General features: G+C 44.3%; 1 protein-coding gene across 3 annotated transcripts in view; it reads right to left on the reverse strand.

The window, feature by feature from the left end:
• The window catches only part of PIK3CG (phosphatidylinositol-4,5-bisphosphate 3-kinase, catalytic subunit gamma), a 43,744-nt gene extending 38,361 nt beyond the window's left edge, over window positions 1-5,383 (reverse strand). Inside the window, exons 1-2 of one of the 3 annotated variants that reach the window (XM_011948217.1) lie at window positions 5,311-5,383; window positions 1,116-3,122 (exon numbers count right to left, since the gene is read on the reverse strand). In XM_011948217.1, the coding sequence (XP_011803607.1) occupies window positions 1,116-3,110 (1,995 nt within the window). In that variant the 5' untranslated portion in view covers window positions 3,111-3,122; window positions 5,311-5,383. Of the gene's footprint in view, window positions 1-1,115; window positions 3,123-4,878; window positions 5,213-5,234 lie in introns of those variants that run through there. The other 2 variants (XM_011948218.1, XM_011948220.1) reach the window with 2 other exon arrangements.
• Between the last annotated feature and the right edge of the window lie 7,158 nt (window positions 5,384-12,541).

The raw sequence follows: 12,541 nt of genomic DNA on the forward strand, positions 1-12,541 counted from the left end.
GGACAGTTTAGTGTGTAATATTTAGCCTGGCTACTCCTAAAGATCTCAGGTCAAACGTCACTTACTCAGAACTGTCCCTGGGTCCCTTAACCAAAATTAAGTGTCCCTTGGACCCCTGGACTGTTTTCTCATAATACGGTATAATTTTCCCGAAAGTATTTGTCACAATTTGGTATTAGACATCTGTTTGTGTGTCTGCTCATTTAATGCCAGTCTTCTCAGTACATGTTGTTGAATTAATGAATGAATAGGTCTGTGCTCTAAAATAGCATTTCTATTCAAATTCCTTTACTTCCTTTCCCTTGTCAAGCAGTACAATATAAGTTGAGAACTGCTAAAGTGAGCAGGGGAACTCTTCCCCCTTCTTTCTTTAACTTCTTAGCTAAACCTTAGAAAAATCACCTGTCCTCTCAGGACCCCAAGGAACATCATGAGAAATGGAGAGGAGCTTTCAAGATTCTACCCAGATATGAGATATTATTCTGTGAACTGTAATAGACATAGACAGAGAGTAAGACCTTTTATCTCTAGTCCCAGAATCCTGACACCAGACTGATGAAGGATATGGTGGTGGATTTGTGAAGGGTTTCGGGTAGTGAAAAGAGCGGATTTGGAGGCAGACCTCCTGGGTTTGAATTCTGGTCTGCCTCTTTCAAAGTATGTGATCTTGGGCACATTACTTAGCCTCTTTGTACCTCAGTTTGCTCATGTACAAAGTGCAGATGTTAATTTGACCTCCATCATAGTTATTGAAAGAGTTAAATGAGATAATACACTGAAAGCATGTCAGTCACTTGGAGCCTTGGCACAAGGAAGCATTAAGTGGAATCTATCATTATAATAATAAATGAGAACAAAGTATTCCCACAGGGCCAATTCTTCTAAAAACGTGAAGTACTAATGTCTGCAAAACGCTTGGCGGCAAACCCTCCAAGACAGTAAAAATGTACATGGAACAGTTTACTACTTTTTGAGGTGGCTTCATCAGATCTACTTTGGCCGATGATGAAGCTCTGAACAAAGGGCATTTGATGACAACTGAATGGGGTGCCTTGTGCATATGCAAATAAATTCCTTTGGAGAAGGCTTCCATTGATAACACCACCATCCCCTACCTGCACCAGCTGTAGAAGGTAATGCAGAACATCATCGTCCTCCAAGCTCTCCAGTTTCTGAACTGCAATGGCTCTTACATTTTCATCTGAGAAGTTGCAGTCCAGGAGCTGCATTGTTAACCCAACATCCAAAGCACTTTGATCCCAGACTTCTCTTCTGGCCAACAATTGGTATGTTTTGGCCACAATTTCTTGCTGTCCCCATTTCACTGAACTAAATAGCTTAGGATATGCTTTTGGGTGCTTAAGGCTTTCATATCTAAAGTGCCAGAGCAATTCTTTGTCCTCTGCTGTGAGAGGGTTAAGTGGATCAGTGGCTATGATCGCCTCCAATTGCTTGCGAAGCTGGTTGGGCATTTCTGCTCGAACCCGGTCCCCTTCTGGGTCAGGGGTGGGCTGATGCTTAGGCAGGGCTATCGGGTGGCAGTAATTGTCCAGAAGAATGGAGATGGACATTGAGTTCTCCTTGTCTGGGTTAGTTGCAGACGTGAGTTTGTCAGCATTGAAGCTTCCTTGGTCTTCTCCCTTCCCGGATATCTGCCACATGTGGAGAACGTATTCTCCACGGCGCAGAAGGAACCGGTGGTCTATCAGCAGCAGGTTCACATAATAGAGAAGCTGAACTTTGCCCTTGGACTCAGAACTGGGGGACTCTGCAGATGCCTTGCTGGACACTGCTGGAGCTTTACCACAGTAGATCTGGAGGTTCAGTAGAGCTCCTTTGGGCAAGTCTTTGATTTTGATAGTGAACTCAAGCCACACATTCCAGAGCACCTCCTCTGTGAAGGGTTTGGGGCTGGTTCTCCTTTGGCAAAGGACTTGCTGCCCATGCTGGATGTTTGCCTCTACAAAAACTGTGAGGTCGGTGTTCCGGGGCAGGACAGGGATATCAATGCCTCTGATCTTGACCCTGAACTTGCGGTCGCAGTCCCACAGGGACACGGTGAACACACTCTCGTGGTCCTTGCCATGGATGGTCAGCTGCTCATGGTAGCCGGTGACTCCCGTGCAGTCATCCACCAGCGGCCACTCTTCCTTCCTTACCTCGTCTAGGGCCGGGTCTGGAGGCGTGTCCAGTACCAGGTGAATTTCTTCTCCGTTCTTGAGGCAGTGCCTCACCCACTGGAAGTTTTTGATGGGCGTTTTGCCCACCAGGTACTCATCCCGGCCACAGACACGCAGCACAAAATCCTGTTCGCTTTGGCTTTCAGGAATATCCATCAGAGATTTCTTCTTGGCCATCTTAGTGAAGAAGCTCTGCAGGATGGTGCCAGGGGTGTCATCAGGCGAGACCTTAATGGTCTGGCTGGTGGTGCTGCGGTGAATGACGATGAAGATGCAGTTGTTGGCAATCTTCTTCCACAGGTACTCCGGGAGGGGCTTGGACGTCACCCAGGGGTGCATGGCGTAGAGCCTGGGGTCGCGACTGGCCACCTCTGCCATGCGCGGCGTCACCAGGCCGCGGCGCGTGAACTCCAGCTCGTCGTCGTGCACGTTGCTGACGTCGGTGACATCATAGCCAATCAGCGCGGTGAGCTGCCGCTGGAAGGCCTGAGACTCCTCAGACGGCGGGCGCCGCTGCACCAGGTGGATCTGGCCCGGGCTCCGGTGAGTGGCCTTCCAGTAGCGCAGGCAGTCCAGAGTCTGCACCACCTGGTACTTGTCGTAGATCTCGTACCACTGCCCCTTCTTCTGGTAGAGCAGGAGGAAGTGGTCCGGGCCCAGTCGGTGATAGAAGTCTGACGCCACGCTGGTCTCCATCGCTCGCAGCCACACCTGGGCCTTCATCTGCTCCACGTTGCCGTGGCCCGCCACGTGCAGCAGCACCGTTTCGGGGCTCTTGCATTTGCGCTGGCTGGTGGGCAGCACGAACTCGATGGGGATGAGCTCCATGGAGGACAGGCTGGCCGCAGCACTGCGCGGCTTCATCCTCCGGCGCCTGCGGCAATTGTCCTCTCTCAGCACCACGGGCTGTTCATAGTTCTCCAGCTCCATGCCCTACGCCACCTGGGAGCGGAGGGACACAGGGATTTGTCACAAGAAAGGCACTTTCCCTTTATATTTTCTGGTGAGATGAGGAAAGAGGAGGTATAGGCGGCGTACATGCGTGCAGGGACCCAGAGGGACCAAGTATTTTAAACTGGAAGCACTACAGCCCTTCAGAGCATGGGCGTTGGAGTAGGGCCCGTGAGTCCTGGTCCAGCCACTTACTTTCTGGGTGATTTGGGCTGTTTAATCTCTGATCCTGTTTCTCATCTCTCAGACGGGTTAGTAATGAATGTCCCAGAGGGAGAGTTAAATAATACTTGTTCAATATGGGTGACGGGTATATGGGGGCTTATTGGTCATTCTACTTCTGTATACTTTGAAAATTTTAAAGAGGTGGGTAAAACACTCAGCCAGCACAGTGCATGACACATTATAATGGCCCAGAATGGAAATTGTTCTTAAACATACTGAAACATATAGATGACTAAAATAGTACAGTTAAGGATCAAGTCCTAGTTTACAAGGTGCAACGTGAGATGCCAAAAACTTCACTTTGAAAACAGGCCTTTAACTTACTTCCTCTTTGTTCAGTCTCACACTTCTTGGAACCCAGACACCTCACCCAACCTTGCTTCACGTTGTCTGTTTTCAAACTGCCTGGACCCAGGATCTACTCCCTAATAAATTTCCTGTCACTTGGTTTCATTTTTTTTTTCTTTCTAATTAGGAAAGCAGGTCATTTTATTCGTAAAGCTAAAACATGTCGGAATTAGTAAAGTTACAGTCAAAACCATTTGCAGATATGTAAAATTTTGAATCACTGAATTTGTCAGCATTGTGGCTGTCATTGCTGTATTAGGTCAGTATCTTAGAAGAGTCACCCAAGGCTGTACTCTCCCAATAGGAACATGTAGGAAATTTTAACATTGTTTAATTAATTAATTTAAATTAATTTGATCTGTCTCTGCTTAATAGTGGAAGAGCCACAGGATGGAAGGCAGGATTTCTGGACTCCAGTGACCTTCTGTTTAGACCCCCAATCATTTAACTTCTTTTTTGCTCTAATATTTTCATTTTTATAACACAAATTCACAGATTTATTCTCATTAACTTACTCTTTCCACAGAATTCAATAAGTACCTACCCTTCACAAAGCACTTAAGTATAAATGGAACATACTGCAATATGAAATCCTTCAAATAATAATTGAAATCTGAAATGTATTAACACTGAAAGATTAATAGGTATTTGCTTTTAATATTTAGTATCACTACCTTGTAATACATTATATTCTAAACAAGAATCAATCACTAAAACAAAAAAAGTTTCAGAAAATATCATTTACTCTCTTAAATAACTGTTAGACTCAAAACTACATTATTTCTTTAAGAAATAGTGGAGCATTTGATGTGTACCAAAAAGGAGAGCTTGATGAAAAGATAAGAAAGACACATTTCATTTGATCCAAACTTATGTTCAAATCTTGGCTTAACTTTTAAAGCCAATATTCCCTCTCTTAAAATATGAAGTTATACTTAGTAAGTGAAACCAACTGTCCCAAAGAACTGTCTCTTGTGACTTAAAACATTCATTTTGGTCTTTTGCTACATTATAGAATAACTAACAAGAGAACTGTAAGATACATTGATGTTGACACTAACTTGAAATAAAACATGTCCAAATTTAGGCAGCATATAAATACACAGCTATAACTTCTGCCTCAGTGATACCGAACGATCTTATAAGATGCAGAGGAAAACAAGCTAATACTCACTGGTTTCCTTCATGGCTGAGGCTATGACACTTTCCCCTTTTATGAGAAGATGTTGGAAACACAGTAAGTACAGTAATCTTGAAGTATGCACTTGTAGGAATATGAAGCCTGGCCACCGTGCCCTCCCTTTTCCTCCCAAAACAAAAACAAAAATCTGATGCACCTGCAAAACTATTGCCGGAACCTTGTGAATATCCACAATACAGGTTGGACTAGACAATGAAACACAGACATTCGGTGGTAGTATCATCTCGAGAACCGACAACAGTTCCAGATAAAAATAATCTAGCCAAGGAGGAAGTGCCACTATTCCGAGTCAGACCCAACAAAGAGCAAAAAATAGAAGGAAGCAATACCTGATAAAGCAGCGGAGGTGATGATGCTGAAGGATCATTTGTTTAATTTTTAAAAACAAAACAAATTCAGACCTACCCAGTGTGCCTCTAAATTATTCCGCTTTTCTGGGGCTCCCTTCATATCCAGATGCAGAGGAAGTGTTGCAGTTACCAGGAAGGAAGTTTTAACCAAGTTGATTATACGTGTGATTGCTCATTTTAAAAGTGTCAGAAATGCATTTCCTGTTTTAGCATAGAGAGGGAGGGTAAGAGTATGAGACTAAGCAATGTTTACCATGGTTTTTCTTTCTTTCTTTTTTTCTCTTTGAACTAATTTTTCAAAAATTGTGATACTGAGACAAAATGACATAAATCCAAACCAAAATTACCCATTATGAGATATAAACATATGAAATATCTTTGTAGCTAGTTCTAAGTAAAAGAAAAGGTTTAAGAGCCACAGTATTAAGTGTCCTATTAAGAAGACTTTTACCAGTCGAATTAAACTCATTTCCCTCCTGGGAATTCAAAAGAATCCTTGTTCGTACACACTAACAGGAGTGGGGAAAGAGAAACGTAGTCATCTTGAGGACTAAGTTATCCAGCTGAAAATTTTTAAAGGCATGGTCTTGGAGCTCACTTCCTTAGCTTGGTGAGAGCTTTGTCTATTTTTTCAGAGCATTTGGGGCCTAAAATATCACTGGCTGAAGCTGAAAGCACTGCAGCATGTGCATGTGTGTGTATATAAACGTGACATGCTGCAGCAAGTAACCCTTCAAATAATGGTTGAAATGCTAAAAGTATTAAAATTGAAAGATGAATAAAAAGGTATTTTGATTTTAATACTTAGTACCACCACATTGTAATACATTATATTCCAAACAAGGATCAACTACTGAAACAAAAATTAATGATTCAGAAAATATCCTGTGTTGAGGATGGAGCCTTATTGTCAGCAATGATTGATTGACTAGACAAAAGAGAAGGAGGTTGCTTGGTATCGTGGGGACATTGGGGAGCTGAACGCTGTTACAGCATCAGGCAGAGTCCATCCTGGGAGTTGGCTCCTGATGCCTGTGGGAGTAGAGAATGCATAGAAAAGCCATCCTAAATCATTTTTAGAGTAGCTTTGTATCTTCCAGGTGACCTCAGTTCTTTCCAGAACCTCCAAGCATCCTGAACCCGATGCTCCATCTCCTCCATCTCCGAGTTCCCTGTGCGAGAGTTCATCCTCCAACTGGGGTGTTCAGGGACTCCAGCTGAGCTTCAAGGGCAGCAGATAGAATGGAGGTGGCCTCACAAGTCTCTTGGAAGTATATAATTAAGAGTTCCTCTGAATTACTCTGATACCGAGATAAATGATTGATTTGACTTATCTCCTTTTACATATGCCCCTTGGATTTTAACTTTTAAATAGAATTCTAATAGTTGACATCAGCAGGCAAATAATTTAATTCAAAGGCTGCCTCCTAAATATTTAGAGGGGGCTTATCAGCTTCCCAAAGTATATTCCTATGTAGGAATACTCCCTTAGGAGGCTGGCAGCTTTAGAAGCATCAAGGCTGGCCTTCTTGGTTGGTCCTGAAGGAAGATCAAAACACTGCAGCCACCAAGCCATGATGTGAGAGCTTGACAAGCTGTGTTTTACCCAGAGTGTGTGGGAGGGTTCCTGGGGGTGGATGGAGTGGGAGGAGGTTTGAGGGTGGGAGGGCTGACCTCAAAGGGACCATGAGCTTGGCCAGCTCTGTTCCCCGGACCATTCAACACATCCCTTCCCTGTCCTGGCTCAGTCACTTCCAGGGGACCAGGTCCCAATCTGGCACTGCACATGCACACGCACACCCCACGTTATTCCAGAAACACGAGAGTCAGCCTCTTGGCCCTGCCTGCTTCTGAAGGAACTAGTCAGCTAAGTTTGATTAGGCAAAGGATTTTCTGTTCTATGACTAAATTTGCAAATACATCAGGTTTATTGGTGGCTTGAGATTAAAAGTACCCTGCTCTTCCGCAAGTCTTAATATAGCCACTAAAATTTGACAATCTGTAGTAAATGCTCCCAGGCAGAAGTAATGGCAAAGATTTCCTTCCTCTGTGGATACTTCCTCCATGCAGAGGCATCCTTTATGAGTAAGAATATTTTATATCCCCAGAATATTTAGAAGACCTTCAGTCCTCATTAATGTCCTGTTTTAATAACATACTATTTTTCCCTTCTGTGAATCTGTAGACATAACAAATCATTTTGACTGGGGGGGAAAAAAAACACAATCAAAGGCTCAGACCTTCAATATCACATCAGTGATCACAGCAAAGACAAGATAGAACAGTTTAGAAAATAACACAGTAGGAAGTATCGGTGATCAATAGACATTAAAAATTAATTATTTGTTATGAGGAAGGCTCTTTGCAAAGGCCTTCAGAGAGATTATTTATGGTCTGCTTGGAGAGACAGAGCATGCAGAGGAAAGAATAACATGTGCGATGTCTTAGCATATGCAGTCCAAGCAGTTTAACTGTGTGATGTAACTTTCATTATGCAAGCCAACGGTTTACTGGAGGAGCTCACTTTGGGTGGGATTTGAAAATTTTTGTTTTAAATATGCAGGGGAAGGTCCAGGATTCCAGGAAGAGGATTCACAGGGGCAAGTCCTCAAGCCAGAAGGCATCTGTGGGACAGTGAACAGATCAGTTCACTGAAATGGAGAGTTTGCAAAAGACAGCAGTGAGAGAGACGGGGAGAAACATGGCAAGACAAATGTGTGCTTCCCACATGTATTTCACATCTTGGCACATGTAAATAATGGTGACATGTGTATGGCACACTGGGGTGAACTGAGGAAGCTCCTCAAAGCATGAGACAATAGGTGCATCCCCAAATCCCTCACCGCTTTGGGCATACTGGCTGGGAACTCTGTTATTGGTTATTTACTGTTGGAGTATCTATGTCCACTCAGACTTGAGGGAATCTTGCATCTTGAAAAAACATGATCATCTTTTCATATATTTTTTTAACTCAGCTTCAGATGGTTTATACATTGTGATGAAAATGCAAAAAGGCAGTTTAATCTAATCTAACAGTTTAGTTCACCTTCATACCTTGCTTTATTGTCTGAGCACAAAGGCAAACCTTTATGAAGCTGTGCCTGATATTTTTTGGTCTGTATTTGGTTAAGATTTAAGAGAAGCATCCTGGTATTGTAGAAACACAGGCTGGGTGTGGTGGCTCATGCCTGTAATCCCAGCACTTTTGGAGGCTGAGGTGGCGGATCACAAGGTCAGGAGATTGAGACCATCCCGGCTAACATGGTGAAACCCTGTCTCTACTAAAAATACAAAAAAATTAGCCGGGTGTGGTGGCGGGCACCTTTACTCCCAGCTACTTGGGAGGCTGAAGCAGGAGAATGGTGTGAACCTGGAAGGCGGAGCTTGCAGTGAGCCAAGGTCGCACCACTGTACTCCAGCCTGGGCAACAGAGTGAGACTCCATCTCAAAAAAAAGAAAAAAGAAAAAAAAAAAAAAAAAGAAACACACTCATTCATGAGACCTAGGTTTATTCCTGCACATTCTTTAGGCCTCATATATGCCCCTTCATTTTTTTGGGCTTCCTAATCTACCAAAGGATAACAACTACCCTACATATTTCATAGGGAGTTGTTATAATACTCAATTTTCAATGGAACAAAAATTTGTCTCACTGTACTATGTTGGATATTATGTTAGATGACTCTAGAAGATACAGAATTCCGGATTTCAAACACCAACGTGACACACAGAGGAAGAAAAGTCCATGCCATCTTGTGTGTTTCTTTTTCATAGAGAGGAAGATTTTCCCAAAGGTCTTCTGGATTCCCTTATGTCTCTGGCCAGAACTGTGGCAAGGGCCCGTCGATACCTCAGCCAATCAATAGGAAAGGGGATAGAATTATGTGAATGGTTTAAGCTACTCAGGATTTGCCCCTTGAGTTCCTGGCTGGCTAGAGAGTGGTGGACACCAGAACCAAATGTCAGGGTTCTGACTATAAGGACAAATGGCATTAGGGAGGATTGTAGGAGACTGTACCAGTCTTGATACCATTAGGAATCTAGGCTATTATTATGCCATGTGGGTGGAGGGGAGCCACTTCAGGTTCTGAGAAAAGAAGCTATGGGAAATCAGTCACAGTCAACACAACTCCATGGACCTACAGCCAGATCTAGGTCCGTATGGGACCTTCCACTTCATTCTCCATTCTTAGTATCAGAAACTGACTATTGAGCACATTTTTCTGTTTCCTTGTTTAGTTAAACTTTGCCAATACATAGTAGTAAGCACTGCACAAATTTCTGGAAAAGATTTTTCTATAAGTTGGTTTTTCAAAATCCAAAATCCTTTGCATGATACTTTATTTTTATTTTATTTTTTATTTTTGATACAGAGTCTAGCTCTGTCTCCCAGGCTGGAGTGTGCAGTGGTGTGATCTCAACTCCCTGCAACCTCCACTTCCCCAGTTCAAGGTATTCTCCTGCCTCAGCCTCCGGAATAGTTGGGATTACAGGCACCCGACATCATTCCTGGCTACTTTTTGTATTTTTAGTAGAGACTGGGTTTCACCATATTGGCCAGCCTCTTGAACTTCTGACCTCAAGTGGTCTACCTGCCACAGCCTTCAAAGTGCTGGGAGTACAGGTGTGAGCCACCACACCAGGCCTACATAATACTTCAGACCTTTTATGATTTATCCCTTATCAACTGTCCTTAACTCTCTCTTCCAGATTGTCCTCTTCCAAGTCCCTTCCATGATTGAATTCCACCAATTTCTGCTCTCATACCTTCTGTGTTCCACCACACCTCTGTGCCCCTGTGTGCCACTCCCTGTGTCCTATCCCCTCCCGTCATTCTCTCTCCTCTCTCTCCCCCTTCTCTCATCCCCTCAGCCATTTGACCAGCTCCGGCTTTATTGGCATTCAGAGTGAGTAACCTCCTCTGAGAGGGCTTTCTGGTCAGGAAAGCATAGGGTTAGGGAAGCTTTCTCCTAGTAGAAACCACCACAATAACAATATCACCACCAACAAGCAGAAACCCTTTTTTAGGGAAGGGTCTCACTCTGTCGCCCAGGCTGGAGTGCAGTAGTGCAATCTTAGCTCATTGCAGCCTTAACCTCCCAGGCTCAAGTGATCCTCCCATCTCAGCCTCCCGAGTAGCTGGAACTATAGGTGTGAGCCTTCACACTCACCTAATTTTTTGTATATTTAGTAGAGACAAGGTATTGCCATGTTGCCCTGGCTGGTCTGGAAAGCCTGGGTTCAAGTCATCTGCCTGCCTTGGCCTCCCAAAGTGTTGCAATTACAGGCTTTAACCACTGTGCCTGGCTCACAAACTCTTTTATGGCACTTTCTTTGAGTCTTACATTGATCTAAGAACTTTAGTAAATTCATTCATTTAATCCTCACATCCTTCCAAGGAGAGAGGCACTGATATTATCTCCATTTACAGGTGCTAAAAGCAAGGCACAGAGAAGTTGAATGACTTGCCCTAGGTGCCACAGGTGGTAAGTGGCAGACATCATAGCACTTCTCCCAGTTGAGGACAGCTGGTGACTGGGCTGCCTCCTCTACCAGACTGGGTTCTTTGAGTGACTGCTCTGTATTCACTTGCTCTATTGCCCAGAGCTTAACACAGTGCTTGCCACATACAAAGCTAGGGCCTCGATAAATGTTGTTGGAATGGTTTGTTTGTATAGAGTCTCTCTTTTTGGGAGCCATTGGATTCCTTTGTATTTCCAGGAAGAAATGGGAGTACTGAGTGATATTCCCAAAGCCTCTGAGACTAACCAAAACCCAGACAGCCCCTCCCTTCCGTGTAACCACCTAACATAAAACTCTCCAGTCTGCCTCCTCTTCAAACCTTGCCGTGTGAAACTTGGGAGGAAAATGCTCTGTAGGGTGTGGAACTTAGGCGGGAACCTAGTTTGACATTATAAGGAACCACAATGCTTTAGAAACATCTCCTTTGTAGCTCTTATTTGGTCCAATTTAGTAGTTTTCTTTGTTGTTCCATTCCTAATATTGATTGAAATATAAGACCAAAGACTGTCGGTACCATGTCCTGTGAGCTAGAAATTCTGCCATAGAATGGACATCCAGACCCATCCCTGAGTCTCTGCCTTCAGAATTACCTGCATGCTGCTAAGGAATTTTATCTACCTACCTATGCACCTATCTAATCACCTACCTAAGTGTCTCACACACACACCATGATCCTGACAGAGACAAAGCTGGTGCAATAAGGGAATAGTTTCCGAACCAAATCTGTTTCCTTCCTTCATAGGATTTTCCCTGCTCAAGAGCATAGCAGAGGGTCCTAGGAGAGAGGAAGACTGAATAGACCAGCTTGGTTGGAGTCTGCTCTCAAATCCCTGGTCCTGAGGCTGGAAGTGAGATTATAATGGGAGCTGCTTCTCAGGCCTTCTTAGGGAACATTGTTCCTTCCAAAGCCCTGGGTTCTCAGCTTTGAGTCTGGCAGGAGTCACATCCAGCTGGAAGGAAGCCAAGAGGGTGCCCCGCCTCTCCAGGTTCAGAAAAAGGGCACAGGAGCAAAGCAGGCTGGGGCTGGGAAGCGGGTGGTGGGGCTGGCCAGGAGCCAAGTGCTTTCCTGACCCCCAGGAGGGTGAGCTGGGTCACTGTGAGGCCATGGCCCTGCACCTCTTTCTTCTTTCCAAGCAAAAATCAACTTTATTCCAGTGGTGTCTGCACTGCTTTATTCTGTGATGGCTAGACAAGGACCTTGAGGGCTGTGGCACTTGCCCCTGCAGGGACCTGGGGCAGGGCAGGGAGGGATTTCTACCTGCCTTGCTCTATACCTAGGAGGAATCCTTTTGCCTCCAAAACTTAGCCTGCATTTTCTGGAATTACCCATCTTGTGTATCTGTTGAATCACGAGAGAATTTTCTGCAGATCGGGAAATGCCCTGCAGAGTGTGTCTCAGTGAGTGCTCGAGTTCTCCGGGGTGTGCCCCTCTCCTGTCATAGCGTTTCTCATTTTCTTTTCAAATAGATGCCTGGGTTGTCTCCATTCCTCGAGTCTTTTTCATTCTCTCCTCCTCCCCTCTTGCCTCCTTTTCTATTAAAATGGTATGTACAACCTGAAGGGGAGGAGCTTCTGGGTTGCTAGTAGTTTCTTGATGGGGTGCCGGCCTGGCTTATGATGAGTTTGTGGAAGTCCATGAAGCGTGGCACATACAAAACTTGTGCACTCAATGATCACTTTTCTGTGTGTGAATGTCAAAAATTACTTTTACCTAAAGTTATTTGTACTCAAAAATGCCTAAGATTTAAGCTACTTCCTATACC

The sequence above is a fragment of the Colobus angolensis genome, unplaced genomic scaffold, assembly GCF_000951035.1.
Source record: "Colobus angolensis palliatus isolate OR3802 unplaced genomic scaffold, Cang.pa_1.0 Scaffold275, whole genome shotgun sequence".
Classification (NCBI taxonomy): domain Eukaryota; kingdom Metazoa; phylum Chordata; class Mammalia; order Primates; family Cercopithecidae; genus Colobus; species Colobus angolensis.